The sequence below is a fragment of the Melospiza georgiana genome, chromosome 6, assembly GCF_028018845.1.
Source record: "Melospiza georgiana isolate bMelGeo1 chromosome 6, bMelGeo1.pri, whole genome shotgun sequence".
Lineage (NCBI taxonomy): Eukaryota > Metazoa > Chordata > Aves > Passeriformes > Passerellidae > Melospiza > Melospiza georgiana.
The window spans coordinates 47,732,508-47,752,872 of record NC_080435.1 but is presented as its reverse complement, the minus strand read 5'-3'; the positions used below and the strand labels follow the sequence as shown (position 1 = coordinate 47,752,872).

Below are 20,365 nucleotides of genomic sequence, written 5' to 3'. Positions count from 1 at the left end.
ATTCTCCTCTATGCCCCCATCCTATTGTTAAAAATAATTTTGTTAGATGCTGGTTAACAATTCTGTTTCTAAAGACTGGAATAAAACCCAACAGTAAATATTTCAGCTATCTTTATATAAATATAAATACACTCATATACCATATAAACATATAAATTATATCTTATATATATTATATATAAAATAGATATAACATATAAAAGAAATATAATATATAATATATGTTATACATATAGTATAATATAGATACTATTATTTTATATTATATTATTATTATAGATTATATTATCTAAATTCTATATTATAAAAACAAATATATATATTTGTGTTTGTGCTTCATATGTATTTGTCTTTCTTTTCCTTTACTTATTTTGTGTTAATAGAAATATCTTTCATTGCCTTTAATGGGTCTTTCTACTTGATATCCTTCTAGAATCAGAATGGTCTGGTTTGGAAGGGGCCTTTAGAGGCCCTCTAGCCCTGCAATGAGCAGGGGCCTCTTCAACTAGGCCAGGTTACTCAGAGCCCCATCAAACCTGACCCTGAATGTTTCCAGGGTTGGGGCATCCATCACTTCTCTGGGCAACCTGGGCTAATGTTTTATCACCCTCATCATAAAAATATTTATTCTTGTATGTTGTCTGACTCTACCCTCTTGTAGTTTAGAACTGTTGCCCCTTGTCCTGTTGCTACAAGTCCTGATTAAAAAGTCTGTCCCCATGTTTCTTGTAAGTTCCCTTTAGGTTCTGAAAGGCTGCAACAAGGTTTTTCCAGAGCCTTCTCTTCTCCAGGCTGAACTACTCCAAATTTCTCATCCTTTCCTCGTAGGAGAAGTGCTCCACCCCTCTTTTCTTGTTTCTGTGCTCCAACAGATGCATCTTTTACACCATAATTCTTCTGATTAAACCCAAATATGATGGTGCTCTTTCTTCATTCTTGGTGGTGCACCCAAATTTCTGCTTTCCTCTCCTTCTTTTTTCCCTCAAACTTGCTCTAAGGGTATTATGCCTTTCCTTCCTATTTTATGTTGTTTGGCCAGTCCCTTGTCTCTTCTGCTGCTCATTGCTTCCCTGTCTTCTTGTCTGACCTTGTGCTTCCAGGCTTTGTGAAACAGGATCAAACAACCTGACAAACCTGCAAGTGTAGAAGGAAGCTTAGCATGTGAATTTTAAGGCTGGTATTTGTGTAGATAATGACCTGAACCAAATGCTAAACTGAAACCATCCCAGGTTTCTGATTCCAAGATTTGCAGGACAGTTGAAGTCCTGCAATGACATCCAAGTGTCTCAGGCCTGTCTGCACTGTATGACAGGTGCAAGGACAGATTAAATAGCAAGAGATCATGCAGGCACACAAGAATGCTACACTCCCTGTTAATGGAAGTGGGTGCTTTGTGGATGAGACAAGCTGGGTGCACAATGGTTGCAAAGTCCAGCCAGGAAATTCTGTGGTTCAGTCCCATTTGTCTCTGCCAAAAATATGTAGGCCTAGTTGCAGACAGATTTCTTACAATGAAAATTGTAGCAGTGTTCACTGAAACGACCCACCTGGGCTCCATGCTACCACTTGGTCCAAGGTGAAGAGGCTGCTGCTGCCTGTGGCTCTGGCTGTTCCTGTGCCACTGCCAGCAGGCAGCACTTTGCACTGAGCTGCCCCATGGTTCATGGTGCCGGGGCAAGTCATGTGTTTGTTAGCAGCTAAGGCACACAGGAGTTGGGAAAGAAAGGAACTGTTGTTGAACTCTCCAGTGAGTAATAAAGTTGGCTTGTTTAAACCATGAAAAAGTGAGGCTTTCTGAAGCTCTTGGCTCTGTTTCTAATCCAGGAACAAGAGAATTGTTTGGAGTTCATGTAGATGGAGAGAGTCTTCTAATTTACTGCCAAGACTTAGGCTTAGATGGGTATAATCTAAAAGATGTGGGCATATAGAAGAGAGAAATATGGCCTGGAAATGACTGCAGACTCGTGATACTGAAGGTGTTACATAAACTATGATTAAAAAAAAAGTCACACAGCTGCACTATGTCTGTATTAGAGCTGTCTAAAAGAAATGCCTGTGTGTTCCTGTTCATAACTGCTTTCAGCTTAATGATTGTCTGCATCCCAGGTGTTTTTCATAGAGCAACTTTTTAATTTTTTCACTTCCCTCTTTACAGAAGTGGCCAATAAGTAATGAGAGACCTATTTGTCTTTTCTCTTCTATACCCTGCATCACCTTTCCTTCATGTTCCACATTTTCAGACAGCTTGTAAAGTATTGTGTCACATCATCTTAATGACAGAGCGGGCTCTTGCACACCCATTTGTTTAAACCCGCTGGTGCCTTCCTTTGATACCAGGTTTGTTGAGAAAATCCTGCAGTTTCACTCCCTGGCTGGTGCAGAGCTATATTTGGTGTGCCTGGTGCTGGGGAAAAGTTGAACTGCCTCTGTATTTCCACATGGCTGCTGAGTCTGTCCTTAGCCAGACATGAGTGGTCAAAGGGTACAAAGGCAGCCCAGAGCCCACACACTGAGGAGGCCGAAACAAGGGAAGGATTTCCTGCCTCACTCTTGCCACTGACCAGAACAGCTATTGAACAAGAATCTGGATCTTTCTTTTTCATCCCCATCTTGGAAACTGGGAAGGGATTGATAGTACAAGGCAAAGAGATTTGTTACAGCCAACCTTCTCTTCCTGCCCCTTTGAACACCCCAATCCAGCATTTCCTCCAGGAGCAGGAAATGTTGCTGTAATCATAAATGTATATTATATTACCATAATATTGTATCAATAAGGCTTTTGCTGCCTCCTTCACATTTTGCATTCTGGCAAGACTCTTAAACTACGCAGAAGTGATTTTACTTATTACAGAGAATTATATTCTCTGTATGAAAACACAATTTGATAAAAACATTTAGAGTTCTTAGAGGAAAAGAAACATTTTCAAAAAACACTGCAGCTGTAGAATACATCTGCTTTTCCTGATACTGTGATCCATAATGACTCACTGGGTAACCCTGAATGAACTCAGTGCTAGACATATAAAGACAGTTCTGAATTTTCAAAACTGTCAGCAGCTTTTAAGTTACTATTTGGCCCTATTGACAGGAACTGGACACTGGCTGGGCACTGTGCTGGTAGATATGATGACAGGTCTCAGATTTTAGGTATTTTAGACAATAACTAAGGTGTGCCAATAATCCTGTGCAGGCAAACCCTTACATGTAAAAGTCACCAAATCATTATACAGAAATGCTATGAAATACAAACTCAGGCCTGGAGCTCTGGATTGAAAAGGTGGGTTGGGGTAAGAAGGTTATCAAATCTGCCTCAGCAGAGATTCTGTGCACTGCCCTTGTCTGCAGATGGAAGAGATATGTGGTGGCTATGAACCCTTGGAGAAACTGCATAGTGTTACAGGGGAGCTAACAGGCCCTAGGTATCAGTGTTTGGGGAAATTTGTACTTAACTTTAGTGATTGATTTCTGCTGTACATGTCAGCACTGCTAACATTGTCATGTTTATTCCAGAATGGAGGTTATGGCAATCTCCTGGAGCAAACTTCAAGCTGAAGCACAGGTACCTGTGCCTGGGTCCCCTCACAGCATTTCTCCTGCTGAGCTTGATAAATGAGCTCTAACATTGTGACAGCCACAGTGGGGAGTGTGAGTCTCTTAAACCCCAAAGGAGCTGTTGAGTCTGAGAGGTGGAGGAGAGCAGAGTGCCAGACTTGAGCAGTCTTTCACACAAATTGCACTGGACAGTGGAGTTGAAAGTTTTGAGGGAGATGAACTTACCTTGGCCTATTGTTTCATGACTGAGAGTTTCTGAGCTCTCAAGGATATTTCCACCAAAATCAGGGCTGATGTTCCCTCAGTTGGATATTAAAAGTAAAGGGATGAAAACCACATCCCAATTCTTATCTCTGTGTGTTTCCCATGAATTCTGTGGAACTATGCTGGTTGAAGCTAAAAAATGAAATTCTTTGCAGGTTTGATCACTTATTTCAGCCAGGCAATTCTTTTCTGGCTTAAAGCAATTTTTTTTTTTAGTTTCCACAGGAGTAAAGCCTATCTATCACTATTTTAAAGAAAACCTGTATGTATTAAAAAAATTACTTGACAGTAACATCCTCAAATGCTAAAGCTGACAGTAATTTTACTGTAGAGTGGTCATATTTTTGTAAGTATTGACTTGGAAGAAATTTTATGTTCCTAGATGGGACAGAAGATGACAACAGAAATGCAAATTAGCATAGCAAACAGGAAAAAGCAGCAAGGCCTTATCTTTAGCTAGTGCTTCTTTTGAATGCATAGTACCTGAAGCTGTGCAAGGAGTACACAAGAGTACACACTGTTAACCTTACAAACGTGTACCCAACATCCCTGAATCTTCTGAGGAGACATTGAAAGAAATGCAGTCTAGCTGTTCTGCACCACCAGGTAAAACTGCATTCCCGTCAGATCAGGCACAGTTTGCTCCACTGTTCTCCAGTGCTGAGCATCTGTGCCTGTGTGAGTACACCATGAGGTGATCAAACGCTGGGTGGGGCATTTCATTGTTCAGTTGAGGGTTTCATCACTGAGAGCTGGTCCAGGCTTGACCTCGTAGAACTGAGTGCAAATGCACTGTCAGCAGTGGTTTTGGTGCATTAAATTGTTACAGTGTAGTTCAGTATAGTATAGCATAGCAATGGCTTCTGTGGGTACGTGTTTGGATTATACCAGATTCTTCAGGTGAAAACAATTACATTCATATTCAGTGAAGATGAAAGGAAAGCTACAAATGAATCAGTCATAAGTGTGTGGGTTTTGGAGTTGATGGCAAATAAGGAATATTTAATAGCATATCCTCTAGAAGTGAGACTATGAAGATGCCCTGTTACCAGAGTTTCACCACATCCTTCTAACAGAGGAAGACAGCTTGCTTTCAGGATTGGTTTTACAAGTAACTGTAAGAGAAAGTGCTAAAAATTCCCTTTTTTTTCATCCTGCTGAATTGAACTGCATATTACAAGGTATCTTGTATGTAAAGGGAAATTTAAGAAATGGAAATTAATAATCAAGAGTTTTGTGCACCCTACATCCTCTGAGGAAGTCTGTGGATTGCTGGTTTACCAGAGACACCTTTTCCATCACAGTCAAATCTGATTAATGCTTTTCTGCCCCATCTGTAAACCAGGGATGATATTTCTTCACATTTTAGATACCTCCAAAGATAAAACAATAAATATTTGTAACTTGCTTTGTGATTCTGAATCACATAATTTTCTGGCACTTTTCTATTATGTACTAGGAGTTATGTGAATCTTGATTTCCCAAACAGGCTTTGTCTTTATCAAAGATTTAGAGCTAGGAAAAGGCAGCTTTCTGAAAAATGTACTATGTATTTAACAATTGTAACCCTTCTAAAGATTTCCTTGTGTTTTATCTTCAGGTTATTAACATCCTGCAGCAAGTTGTCACTTCAGCCTAAAGGTTTTTGGAAGAAATAAACTCTACATGAAAACTGAATGTAATTAAGTCTTACATTCAGGACCCTGATGAGTGATACAGAGGGAGAAGTAGAAGATGGTGAATTTCACAGAGAATGTGACTGAGAAGTGCAATATTAATCACGAAATCCACGAGACATTATCCCCTGTGGTGTACATATTTGTATTCATATTAGGCTTGCCAGCAAACTGCCTGTCCCTGTACTATGGCTATTTACAGATCAAGGCTAAAAATGAATTAGGTGTCTACCTTTGCAATTTGACTATAGCAGACCTGCTGTACATATTTTCTTTGCCTTTTTGGCTTCAGTATGCTTTACAGCATGACAACTGGACCTACGATGAGCTGCTGTGCAAGGTGTGTGGCATCATCCTGTACGAGAACATCTACATCAGCGTGGGCTTCCTGTGCTGCATCTCCATCGACCGCTACCTGGCCGTGGTGCACCCCTTCCGCTTCCAGCGCTTCCGCACCATGAGGGCTGCTGCCATCGTCAGCAGCGTCGTCTGGGCCAAAGAAATCATCACGTGCAGCTTTGTCTTCACACATGGAGAGATCAGCATGGATGCTGAGAGCCACCTGGTGTGCTTTGAGCATTACCCCATCAAGAAATGGGAGCACACTGTCAATTACTACCGCTTCTCTGCTGGCTTCCTTTTCCCTTTGTTTCTGCTGGCCTTCTCCTACTGTGGGATTCTACGAGTTGTCCACAAGAGTCCTGGCACCCAAAAGAAGAAGAAAATCCAAATTAAAAGACTGGTATCAAGCACTGTTTTCATATTTTTAGTCTGCTTTGGACCATACCACATCCTACTTGTAGTTCGTAGCTTGTTGGAGAACAGCTGCTCATTTGCTGAGAAAATATTCAATGTTTACCATATTTCTCTCCTGTTAACCACTTTTAACTGTGTTGCTGACCCAGTATTGTACTGTTTTTCCAGTGAAAGCACTTACCAGAACTTCATCAAGATGAGAGACTCTTGCCTAACGTGTTTAGGCCATCTGAGTACTGAGACGAAGGAATCCTATCCACTAAACACTACTGAAACTCCCAACAGAAAACAGCATGAACAACAACCAGGGTTATTACAAATACCACTTGATGATGCTGGAATGAAGGACTGCTTCACAACTAATGCAGACAGCCTATAGCATTAATCAAAAGGACCTTAATCCTACACCTGCAGCTATGGCTGTGTTTGTGGATCTGTCTGAATTATTCATGCATTACCACAGTGTGACCTCCCAAAGGCTTATGAGCAATGCTGTGCAGTGGAGCTGTTTCCAGAGGTGCTTGGACCCTGGCAATAGTGAGGAAAATATGTGCTAAGTCAGTTCAGTTATAATCACATATCTCTTGTGCTGCCACTTAAAATCTGTTTGTCTTGATGACCGCATTGACTGGAATAGGCCAGTACTCACGGGGTGCAGTTCTGGTGAACTCATCTTTAGCTGCTTCTGTTTGCCCCTGTAGCATCTAGAGAAAGTAATTCTCTACAAGCTATCATCTGTTGAAAAGGTCAGAGACAAAAAAATTAATGTTCCCATATATACTTTTAAAAACAAAAATCCCAACAAAAAACACTTCTGCAACATCTCTGTAACTCTCTGTAAAAAACTTCTCCTTCTGCCAGTTTCAAAGCCTGCAGAGACCATGCCAGAACAAGATTCCTAAAACAGTCAGTCTGATAGTGTGAGACATTGTGGGAGAACATGCACAAGGAACTCAGCACCTGCTGAGACCTTCAGGCTCTTATTTCACTGTTGAGCCTCAGACTGTTAAACTTCTTTGTAAGGCTCCTAGAGACTTCTGGAAGTAGGAGACTCTGGGCTCCAGTGAGTGTCTATGACTTGGTGTGTTGACTCAGAAGAGAACAAGAGATTGGTAGTATGTGAGGTACTTTGATCCCATGGGCTTCTCTGAGTCACTCTGTTCAAGAATATTTATTTACATCTAAATTCTACTACACCTTGCTAAGGTTTTGATTGTGTCCTTTACAATTTGTGTGTCTTGTGCAGCACAGACCATGCAGACAATTACATAACAATGCATTTGTCAGGGAAACTGTTGAATTAATTCTGTTTAAACCATGTTTTTGCCCACAGATAACATCGTTTAAGGTTTGGTCATTGTTCAGTAAATACAGTATCAGTAATATGATGTATGAATGATCTGTGCCCTGGTTTAGACAGAAACAAACTATAGGAGTAAGTGGAGAATAATGGCTGTTAAAGACCTGGGAGTTGTGCTCCTCAGTATTGTTTCTACCACCACCTCCTCTCTAGGTTCCTTAGAGTTTTTTTGTTACACTGATGATTCCTGTGTGATTCTTCTTTGAGATCTGCTCATCACACATCCTTTGACCTGCAGCTGTTACACCATAAATATTGCCTTGTCTTTTCAATTCTCTGGTTTCAAACCTTCCTTGAAACACCTCTCTCTCTGCAACCCAGAGCTGATAACTTCCAGCAGTATAATCAGTTCTGTTTCTTTGGTTTGCTTTTGAGTCCAAAGATTGTCTAGACAGATGGTTTATTCCTGCTATCTGAATATGTCATTATAATACAGCCTTCCTAGTAATCAGATTCCAAAAGGAATATATTCTAACAGTTTTCTGGAAACCACCTTGAGAGTGCAACATTGGATATAATTAGTGGATGTGTTTAATAAAGAATGTTTTTATAGTTTTCATATTTTTTCACACCATGTTTGAAATAACTATCTTTAGCTTTGGTGTACAATTTCTATTTGTGAGACTACAGATCCTCTCCTCCCTCCTCTTGCAGAAAGGATTCATGTCCTCAGTCATAAGAGGGGATTAGGTTTGCTTAGGTTAACATTTGGTTTGTTTAATTATTTTACATTTCTTTATACTTTGACCACTCAGCTGGATTAATTAACCTTACATCTGCATTTTTTTCTCCTGACTATTAGCACTGTTTAGCTTTATTTTCTCCTAATCTTTCTCCTAATCTTCCATCTCCTCTGCTGTGTATTCCAAGGGGTTTGTAGAGCAGGGACTCCCTCCCTGGAGTGCTGACCTTGTACATTGTTAAGCACCAACTCCTTGGGCCCCCCATGACTGCCAGGCTGCAAGACACACGTGGTTTGTTCCAGGATTAAATATTTGTTGTTGTGTTTATGTGTTGCTCCTTTACAGGTCCCCATGCTGTTTAAATTAGACAGCTGGAATGCAGAGCATGCTGTACTACATGCAATTGTCATCTGAGGGATTAAGGCTCATTGGAGATGGAACTTTGATGTGGTCAGCTTTGGTCAGCTGCTGCAGTTTAAAATCAGATGGAAACTTGTGTAACACAGTGCAGCATTCTGCTCCAGTTCTCAGCACTTATCCTGCTAACCCAGAACAGAAAGGAGGGTTTTTTTCTTCTTTTTCCCTTTTTTTTTTTTTTTTTTTTTTTCCTTGAGGCCAATATTTTATCAATTCTTTCTGTATTGTAACTGTTTGGCTTAGGCTGCAGAACTGTAACCAACAGAGTAGGAAGGAAACTCCCACTCACAGCTTTTCCTTCCCTCTCAGTTAAAGACATTCATTCAAGGGTCCTGCTAAGGTTGCTAGAGACATGCTACACATGCTACTGAAGTAAATGCCATGCTTGGGATGCACACAAGAAAGCATTTTAAAAGCACACACTCGAGAAAAAGAAAAAAAAAATTATTACATTTTGTATTTCTTAATGAAAACTGACTGTTAAGACTTGTATTTTGGGGTGAAAAAAGAGCAAAAGGTTACTAAATGAATTTTTTTTTAAATTATCCATTGCACCTGTTAGTGTAACATGTCAGTAGCACAGAAAGAATAAAATCAGCTGTTTCTTTTAAAAGGATGCAAATTTCATTCTGCAAGTTCTGTGCAGCAGTGAACACATGCCATCCTGCAGAGTTACTGGCTTTGGCAAAAAGTTCAAGCATTCTTACGAAATATTTTACTTAATACTTATATATAGTTAGGAGAGTTTGGAGACTTCTAAAGGAGATATTTTCTAATTGTGAAACTTCCAAGATACTTTTCTAGAACATCCTTTGAGAAGTTTTTAGATAAAATGAATCTAAAAAAAGAAAACTGATCAACTGATCTAGAAAATGACCATTGGGATCTTTGGTGAACCTGAATGTCTAGCAGAAGTCTGGCATTAAGATTTTTTTTGTCATGTGTTCTACTATTCTATGTCTTCAAAGGCCCTGTATCCTCAGGGACTTCTGATTAATGTTCAAAATATGCTGGTGTTTGTGGTATGAAATTATTTTTCTCATTCTGAAAAAGTTGTTTGTCTTGTATTGAAGAAGGAAAATAAAACTCACCTGCCAGGAAGGAAAAGAGATACAAAGTGTTGTTCGCTGCTGAAAGTCCAACTGAAGGCAACTTCCATTTCATGACAGGAAAAGCACCAGTGCTGTAGGGGTGGTGTCAAATGCACCTCCCTCTCTCTGCTGGCAGGGCTGACAGCCAGCTGAACTGTAGTCCTGCCACTCACCTGGAGTTAAGGTAAAATTACAGCTTTGAATGACAAAAGCTGGGCACAGTTCACAACCATTTGTCATGAACTGCTTCAGTGTCAGTAATCCTATGGGATAGAATTCAATGTTACTGCACTTGGTCTTGTCAGGAGCTGAACCTCTACAATAGGAATTTATGCAAAAGTTCATTAACATAATGTTTTACTGAATGCAAATGTTTATTCATTTAGAATCATACTTTAATTTCAAATAATTATTTTTGTATTCAATTAATTTCTTTGTAACAACAGGATACTCTGAAATGTCTACACATTTTCTCTACTATCCATAAAGCGGCAAAATACCTAAGTGGCAAATTACTAATATGACAGGGGATAATGGCACAGCCAACCCTTTACACAGAAGATCTGCAATGCTGCCCTTATTTTCATTAGTTCAGTTAAAATTTTCTCCTTCTCCCCTCACACTTCCAGAAACTATCCCCCACCATAAGAACACAAGAGGGGGGCTACAGGAAGTGTGCAGTGGAGCTCTCACTACTGTAACATTGCAGTTTTGTTTTGAATCTTCTCTCTCTACTGTAGCTGTTTTCCTCACCACAAGTATTTTTAAATCCAGGTTGCTATGAAAGTTACTTCCTGTTGCAGTTATGAGGTTAGTAAAACAAGAACAGCAGTGCAATAATATCTCATTGTAATTTCATGCTTTCTTTGTAAAAGCCAGATCACCTCTAATTGTATAATATAATTTAATATTAATTTTCCATTAAAAATTATAAAATTACAAAATTCCGTTTTCCATTATAAAATTACAGAAAAGAAATGTAAGCCAAATGGATGATGATATCCTCTTCTTGTTTCACAGAGATGTTGTAAGGATAACAATGAAAGGCTGTGTGTGGTCAAGACACCAGAGATGAAAAGCCATCTTTTTCTGATCTTTTACATCTTGAGAGAGCCTCAGAAATAAGGAAATGACATGGGAGCAACTCTTCATGTAGAAATCACTAGGGGCAGTCAGTGCTGAGCTTCCTGCAGCAGCTTTTCAATCATCAGTGAGTGGGTGCTGTAGAAGGGCAGCCCATCCACCTCCATCTCCAGACTGGCAGTTTTGCCACTGCGGACCCCGAGCTGCACAAGTGCTTTCAGAAGCTTTTCCTCCTTGAAAAACAAAGAAACAGAGTACAATTAAAATTCTGAATCAGACAAGGTCAGTCATCAAGATCTTTGTTTTAATTCTGGGAGAGACTGACCATATCCTTCATATTTATTTTGCCATCAAGTTGCAAGTACTATCTTGTCCCAAAGAATATGTTCAGCAGCTGGAGCTCAGGGAGTGTCAGATGGTTTATAATCTTAACTGCTACTTAACCACTGAATATTATTTTTCTCCACACTGCCTTCAACAGAACATTAGTGTCAATTCAGAAACATCATTTTTTGCTTGGTTTCAAGTTCCTATATTGCACAAATCAGAATCAGAGGAACCTCCACCCAAAGTATCTCAGAAATCCATCTGTGGTCTCCCCAGCCAGGCAGCTGGCTGCAGCTGCATTTTTATAGAAAAAGACAGAAGTGAAGGAGGGTGCACCAGGAGAAAAGGTTACAGAGAGCACCTGGATGGGCTGCACACTCACTTTCCTTTCCTGCAGCTTCTCTGATCTCTCTGTGCTTTGGCACTCTCTTCTCTTTTCATTTTTTGATTTTATGACAATTCTGGTTGCTTAGGGAAGGACTGGGGAGAAAACAACCTCGGAAATTGTGCTTCCTTGGCATGCTCTGAACTAGCAAAGGCTTTGTTTAGAACTACAGTTATTTTCTTGCTTAACTAATATAAGCAGATAACAAAGTGTGTTCCAAGTTGAACTGTAAAAGTACACAGAGGGAACAAAATCCTTTTTTTGTGAGCTATGGGCCAGTTAGCATTGTCAGATAAAAAGATGGGATAAAATGAGCTCTGAAAAAAACACAGGAACAGTAAAATTTGAAGATCTGGTTTCAAGTGAATGTATGTCTGGCATAAACTGCTCTGCTTTTCATTTGCTGTGAAATGTACACAGTAAGACTTCCTAATTTTTGGCATTCACTATAGTGAGAATTTATTCCTTGAATTCTGTTAATAAAAGTCTGAGAAAACTAAAAACCTGGTCACTTCTTAGCTTTCCCTATGCCAACCCTGTGATAGGTTATATAAGACCTTGAAACACTCACCTATCAATCTTTTCGTCTCTTTTCCTTTCCCTTCCTCTTTTCCTCTCTTTCTTTACTAGGAATGCCCTTTCTGAGCCTTGCCTACTGTGCCACATCCATTTCCATGCAAATTGCTGCTGCAACAATCCTACCAGTATCCTTGACAAGGAGTTCTCTGGGTTTGAACACTTCATATTTGACACTACCACACAATAACCTAGCAGAAGTTCTCTATCTCCTGCACACACATGAATGATGAAAAAAAGGAATGTTAAAATATCTAATTTTCTCTTATCAAATGCTAGATTTTTTTCTAGGAACACTTCTAAACCACAAAGAATACAGTAGCTGTGGATCTGAATTGAGACATAATATAGTTGTATTTTACCTAATGGTAAAATGGCCAAAATATAATCATTTCTGAATGAAGCAAAGCATGCCCTGTGTGATCAATTCAATTTAATTTTGTAACCTGCTCTCTGAATGCACTTTCTAAAGATGTGTCTTTTATTTCCTGGTAAATCATCCTAATTCTTAGCTGCAACAAAATTAAATGAGGCTCTGGTTTTCTACTAAAGGAAAAATATGCAAAGTTACATGGTGTCAGCAGTGACACAGCTATTTAAGGAAATTATCTGGATACACTAGTAGCATAAATTTGCTACTTTATAATTAATATAATTATAAATGCACATCAGTTTACATCATATGAATGATCATATACATAAATGCAAATATATACAACTGATCTTTCTGCACAACAGAGGTTTCTCTGAGCACTGAGTGTATCTAAAAGGGCAAAGGAGATCTCTCCTGTTGCAAAAGAGGCACCTAAATTGGATACACAAAATGTAATCCCTAATATGAATAGTTTGTGCTACATATTTACATATTAGAGCTCTCTGATCTGCTTATATGAGGTAAAAAAAGTTTGCTTGTTTAATACTACATAACTATGCCTGATAAACCATAGCCTGCCATAAAATAGCTGTACAGTGCTGCAATTTGACCACAGCTTTCTCTTTACTAAATAATTATGTTGGGAGTGGGGTAACTGGAAAAATAATCATATTAATAGAAAAGTATCTCATTAGTTTGTGCTTTTCTCAAGCACAAACTTCCTTAGACAAAGCTAATTAAGCACACTAAAATATGTCATACCTTTATATACTTATATAATTCATATTCTTATAGGTCATAATTTAAAATTAATACTATACCGCTAATATGTTGCCATTAATAAACAGTTCAGAAAAGGAACAAATGCTTGATATCTGAACCTGTTTGTGAGATGCAATGAAATGCAGAGTTGACTGCAGGATGTTTAGCATTAGCTACATTTGGATATGTATGAATGAATTCATTTCATTACAGTCACTTTGGTGTAAAAGCACTATGAACATCTGAAAAACCGAGCCAATACCATAATCAAATAATTAGGTAAGCAAAGGTAAAGGTAAGCAAAGATTGTTTAGGTCCAGCTGTTTCCTGCTCCAGCAGTTCTCAGCACAGAACAAATGCTTTGCAGCATCTCACTAAATTGTGTGGAAAGGTTCATCCAGGAACTCAGAGCAATCTCAGTTTGCTGCTCAGTGGGAAGGGACAGCTCTGCACTTCTGGGGTTTGGCAGTGCAATCCTGACACTGTTTGAACACCAGCTTGAAAGGAAATAATGTTGATGTTTCAGGGGAAGTCTTCACTTAGTGATTATGACCTACAGCATTCATGCAAGTGGCATTTTTTGAAGAAAAATACAACACATTATAAGAAAGCTGCCTGGTGCTAAGGGACTCCTTCTAATGTCCTCTTTCCAGTTACAATCACAAATATAAACACCAAGATGGATCTGTGTGGTATTGCTCTTTATCTCATTAGGGCACTTATTATAGCATTAAATGAAGCTGAATTTTGCAGGAAGTAGCCAGATAAACAGAAATGGTCTGATTTTTTATACTAATGGAGTACGTGAATACTAATGTATTCAATTTTCTGCCCTGTTCATTGTTGTGTGATTTATAATTAAAGATATCATATTTTCTTGTCAGACATTTTGTCATTTTCTCTCCTCCACAGAACTGTTTCCATTAATTTTATCTCAACAGATTTTAGTATTGCACTTTCAGTAGCCCATTATTGGATCATTAATATTCCCAGCTGTATAGCTTAGTAAAACAAAAACAAGGTTTTCCTGTACACAATATAACATTTAATTACACTATCTCATTACCAGGAATTTTGATCACAGTCATTTTAGGATGCATTAATTTAAAGGTCAAAAATTAGTAGATGCAACTGGAAAAAACACTGAAAACTGAAAAATAATTAAACTGTTTTATAAAAAAGACTGCTGAAAAGGGCCATGTAAGCTTTGTTAAGCTATATGGCTACGTCAAGTGTTGGGATCAGTTTCAGTTTTATGACCTTTAGATGAAAAACTAAGATAGCAAGAATTTAAAAAAAAAAAGTGGGATCTACTCTAAAATACTTAAAATGTGCTTTGTTGGAATTTCATGCAGAATGTCCAATCATCTCAGGAGAAAAACTTCTTTGTTTTGGGCAGTAGCTATGGTAGATGGATTGCATTTTGCTTAGCATTCTTGGACATCACACACTTAATGGGTTTGTCCAACTCTGCTAATAAAGCGGAATCTTGAAATCTTGAAGCTCCTAATTTATTGCAAAGTTGTGGAACAAATCTTATTTAATCATTAGGGGTGTGTGTGTGTGTATAGACAGATTTTTTTTTAACCACTGTCAAGTTAAAAATAGAGGCACGTGCTTCGCAGGATGAGCACAGATCAGAGTCATTTCTCACCCCTCTCAGTTATTTTACTTTTTCTCAGTCTGAAACCTTTGCATTCCCAGAATATCACACTGTACAGAGCTGCATTAGTCAAAACACATTTAAAAATATTCATGTACAAGTTTTTCTCCAACTTCAGTTTAGAAACATTCAAAACTAATTGTACAAAGGCTCCAGCAAACTAGAAACGGGGGAAGGTACAAAGATCAGAAGTATGGAGTGGCTACTGCATAAGAACTGTGGCTTTTGATTTTGAGAGCAGACATCTAAAGGACACTACAACAGAGGGTTATAAAATCATGAATGATACTAAGGAAGCAAACAGGGAATTTTAATCACTGTATCTCTTGCATTGCCCATAAAATTGTAGCACTGCCTTCTGCTTGAAGCCACAAGACATGAACACATTCATACTGCAGGATTTTTATTTGCAATCTGTCTCCTTTGTGCAAAACAGTCTAAGCAGCGTGGCTGCTCCTTCACAAGGAATCCCCAGGAGCACCCAAAGACCCTGCGAAGGTGAGGCCCTGAGCCAGCCCAGGCAGGATTGAGCACCGTGTCCCAGCAGCCCAGCCCTGGGCACAGGAGGTACCTTGGGGACGGAGGGCAGCGCTGGCAGCCAGGGCCGCTGGCTCGGGGCGCGCGGGCAGCCGAGGGCGCGGCGCAGGTACCGCTCGTGGGTGGCACAGCAGCGCAGCACGTGCAGGGCACAGGCAAGGGCATAGCCACCCCAGTTGGACACACCTGCAACGAGAGACACCGTGAAACCAACCTGCACAAACTGGCTGCCGAGTGCCCAGAGTGTGCCACACACACCTGGGTTAGAACGGAGAAACCTGAGCCCAAGGACAACTCAGACCTTCCAGTCCAGAAGTTGGTCTGTGCTGAACATCTCTCTCTCACTGGGAATTTTATTTCATGCTGGTGTAAAACAGAATTTCAACTATAACATTCAACTGTTGAACATCAAGAACATACATTTGTCCTTGAGTGATTATTGAAAGGACTTATCTCTTTGTAAAGGGGCAATATGACTAATTTATGCCTGATAGGGCCCACACTAAACAGAAGTTTATCAATTATACTGAAAATTTTTATGTGCACAGACATTTTAGTCTTCACATAGATAACTTCTGCAGTCTTCCTTATTAATATTTGTTATTGAGTAACCTGGTCTAGTGAAAGGTTTCCTGCTCATGGCAGGGGGAGTAGGAACTGGATGATCTTCAAGGTCCTTTCCAACCCAAACCATTCTAGGATTCCATGGTTCTGTGATTTTAAATAATGTGTGATTTTTCAAAAATATGCAGGATTTTCCCAACTATTTCCAATTAAGTGCATTTTGTACATGGAACATTCTCAATTTTCAGTCAGTTCTTCTGAAGCAACTCTTCTGTGCTTAACTCTTCAGAAAATGTCCATAATACAGAGATAGATCCTCAGTTTGCTGAGGATGACTTGGAAAGGGCCAATAAAATTACTTGGAAAGACAAATGTTTCCTTGTCAGTTCCATTCTCAAATATCAGCTACTCTCCCACCCCACCAAAAATCCTTTACCAGCTACAACAGTGAAATCAGCTTCAACATCACAAGCTATAACATCTCCATTTTTTATGTGCTTCTTCACAGCATCTTTTACTTTGCCCATTCCTAGTTCATTTCCTCCATCTCCAACACCTTTATAAAAGGGAAAAAGACAAAATGAGTATGAACACAGCATAAAACTGACAATCCCTTTAGAAAACATCCAGTTTCTTCCCCATAGTTGCTATGATAGTTCTAGCTCCATATGAGATGGTTTATCCTTTTTTCATCCACAGCACCTAAAACCAGAAGACTGTGAATGAAATAGCTGAAAGAATAATCTATTACATGCCAGCCTCTAAGTTTATCATGCAATGTACACTGTACATTGCCTGCATGCAAAAGAAATCACAGTTATCAAGTGGCTATGAACTGCAGACAGAATCAAGACAGTGAACTTTGCTTATGGAAGGCCTCACACGAGTGTTCTATATAATGTGTTATCACAAGTACATAATCACAAATAAAGAAAGAAGACAGAAAACTAAACCCAAATCAAGCTGAGAAATCAGCCAACAACTATATGATAAAGCAAACATAGAAAACCTTGGCTTGTTACAAGCTTTAATCAAAAAACCAGAATAGAAATAACAATTATTGCAGAAAGACAAGCAAAAATATCCATAAGGATTTGGGCAGAAGCAGGCCTGACTGCAGTGCCCACCTGTTTGATACAAATCCCTCATGTGCTGCAGTACACAAAGAGCCCAGCCCCATATACTACTACTGTTTTCATTTTCCACATCACTTACCAAACAATAGCTAGTCTTTATTTATTTTAATTTTCTTATATACTGATGTGGGACCTAGATTTTTGTTGCACAAATAGAAATACTGTGTATTTGTCTTAGTGCTTTTAGTGAAATCAATGAGATCTATGCAATTTCAGGAAAATTCTAGGCAACCTGATATTTAGGACATAAAGTTGTCAGATGACATTCTGGAGATGAGTGAAATATATAAACTAGCAGTTCACATAAAAGCTGGATAGTACTTCTAGTCTCTTACCAATATATTAAAAAACATACTAAAATTATTTATTATTTATAATTATTAATAAATTATTATTACTATTGAGTTGGAAATTAAAATTTCTCTTTCATCTGTTAGTCTGAATGGCATCTTCTTCAATTTGAAGATTTTACAGAAAAATCCCTGACCATGTCTGTGAAACAGAATAGTGAAGAGCTCCAAGTCCTCACTGTGATGTATCAGATTTGAATTTGAAATGTGACTGTGCTCTAATGCATAGTATGTGTTACAGCAGAGAAATTACAATATTTATAATTTACATTTCAAGGCCTGAAAACTGGTAAATTTAACACTTTTAGTAACTGCATAAATATCTCATGTGTCTGTACCAAATTTCTTCTTAAGTGAAATGGAAAGTTATTTCTCAGCAGCAATTTTTATTTGATTCCTTAAGTCTATCCAGTCAAGCAGGGTGTAACTGAGTAAGCTTACATAAAAGGATTTGCCATGGAACAGCTACTCTTTTTTGTCTGCTTTAATAATCTGCTCACATTTATTTCACCATTGGGAGTTAATGGTGCTTTCAAAAATCTCTTTATTAGTAGTACTTTTCAAACAGGTATTGATATAATCCTGGTGCTTCTATCCTCATATATAAACATGGAAGTTTTACTGCTTTGTAAGAATCACACACAATATTCTGCTTTTTCTTACCCTCAAAATTAAAATTTTTGCTCTCAACATTCTTTAAAAGGGCTGTGATGAATTCTTGTCCCATGAAAATAACCAACAGTTTATTTAACTGAAATATATTGCTCCATTGCTCAGGGCTTTTTCTATGTGTTCTGCTTTGCTTTTCCTGTCTTTGTGGGAGTCCTGTCACCAGGATGGCTGCACCATGAGTAAATCTATTGCTGTGGATGGATCCCATTTGTGTCACACTGGAAGGAAAGGAACACCCATTGAAAAATCTCCTCTCCCATCTGTTTTCTTCTTCTTCCACACATTGCCAGAGAACTGTACTTTACTGTAGATCTCCAGGGTGAAATTCACCTGTGCAACACAGCCATCCATACATGAGCCAGTCAGCTTTGCTGCTTTTAAAGTCAGCAGAAAGAAACACTCCCTTCACACATTCAGTTCATCTCACCCCAAGGCAGACATCTCAAATATAGATGTCTGAAAATAGGCAAGATGAGTCCTCTTCTAAAGGCCCAATTTCTTTCCAGGCAAAGGAAAAATAGTTCTGCTGGATCTTCCATGCAAGTTCCCACTGACTACATTGTTTTCTGAAACTGCATTCATGAAATATGCAGGAGATCTCAGTCTTCTGTGCTAAAAATCTTTTGTATGAAAGGAAAATGTGTGACCCCATTTTTTCATGAAGTACTTTGGAAGGCTTTTAATTAGCTCCTATATAAATAGCAGATAGCTATGTCAGTTGTATGACAGCTGAAAAAATAATATGTGGTTCCAGTAACATTTCTTAATCTTTTCTTTCAGACTTATGTGGAAAATGAGTCCTTTCCAAACTCAGCCTTTCATGGCTTCTTACTCTGTGGATTCTCAAGGCTGCTCCTCACTCCCTGAGTTTTTAGGATGTCAGTACCCATACAATTCAGGCATTGCTCATGCTTTGTCTGTGGTCAAACTACCAGATCAGATTTTTTTTTAAAAGAACACAGATCTTGTTTTAAATGCAACACTTGACAGCAATTAATCAGCATGTAACAAATGTTCTAACATTTCCCCTCTCCACCTACTGACACAGTGCTTTTTGCCACAGAGCACACTATATAAAGAATTTCTGTAGGCTGAAAACTTGATCTTTCTGGTATTCTAGCCTATAAGGTTATTCAAGTACTCCACCCTAATTCTGTACAATATTTGCATTTATTCTGGCACTAGTCATATGCCTCCAAATGCCTACTGACCACAAAGAAAGTTGAAGACAGCCCCACCAGAAAAAAAAAATTATCCTCATCAGTAGCAACACATTGCTATCAGTAATGGGAGACAAAACACAAAGGCCACAGTGGCCAAGTTAAACTACACTTGGCAGAAAGACACTGAAAAACCCAACATCCAACCCAAGAAATTGCTACCCAATCAAAATAACAGACACAAAAAATGAACGTGATCAGCAAAACAAGAAATGTTAGCTGGATAACAGACAATGTAAGAAACAATTACATTGCTTTCTTACAGACACCCAGTCAGTTCTCCAGAGCAGAATATCCACTTATACAAATGCCATGGGGGAACAGAGCAGATCCCTTCATTGTCCTTTAAAGCCTCTGACTTGTTAAACCATTTTCTATGCAGAAATCTTTATAGATAAAGTTCACAGCACTGAGACACACTGAATCTGAATAACTGCTTTTCTTCTTTTTCACAAGCCTGTGGTATTTTTTATTAATGACATTTCATAGTATATTTGAATATTTAGAGAATGTTTGAAACAAACTGCATTCTGCTGAACAGATTCAAATTCTCAGCTGGCAGAACATTCCAAACTCCAGTAAATGAATAGTATACTTTGAGCTGCTGTGGGAGATATTTGAAGAGATTAGGGTATTTTTACTAAAGAAATCAGGTTGTGATGTTATGTAAGTAGCCAAAGAGATCAAATTCTTTTATCAACAACCTAAAATCAGGGACAGGAGTTGAAACTAACAGCAGCAGATGAAGCTCTGAGGCAATTGCTAGACATCTTTATAAAACAGAGCTTTTCCTATATAATGCTTATAATACTTATTCAGTCAATCTTTATCCTCTGTTGAGACTGCCAAGACAGTGCCATCTAGAGTGCTTCCTTTTGAATGTTGGAAGGTACATCTTATGAAGAGGAAAAATCCCTG

At 38.7% G+C, this 20,365-nt stretch overlaps 2 protein-coding genes across 3 annotated transcripts in view; one reads left to right on the top strand and one right to left on the bottom strand.

Moving 5' to 3' along the window:
• Positions 1–5,428: 5,428 nt before the first annotated feature.
• Positions 5,429–6,627, top strand: GPR68 (G protein-coupled receptor 68). The gene has a single exon (XM_058026807.1). It carries the CDS (start codon positions 5,551–5,553, stop codon positions 6,625–6,627), a length of 1,077 nt encoding a protein of 358 aa, XP_057882790.1. The 5' UTR covers positions 5,429–5,550.
• Positions 6,628–10,633: 4,006 nt separating this feature from the next.
• DGLUCY (D-glutamate cyclase) overlaps positions 10,634–20,365 on the bottom strand; it is a 48,869-nt gene continuing 39,137 nt past the window's right edge. For both annotated transcript variants that reach the window (XM_058026861.1, XM_058026862.1), the window contains 3 exons: positions 16,506–16,625; positions 15,540–15,691; positions 10,634–11,115 (listed from right to left, as the gene is read on the bottom strand). In XM_058026861.1, coding sequence (XP_057882844.1) covers positions 10,972–11,115; positions 15,540–15,691; positions 16,506–16,625 — 416 coding nt within the window. In that variant the 3' untranslated portion in view covers positions 10,634–10,971. The remainder of the gene's footprint in view (positions 11,116–15,539; positions 15,692–16,505; positions 16,626–20,365) is intronic.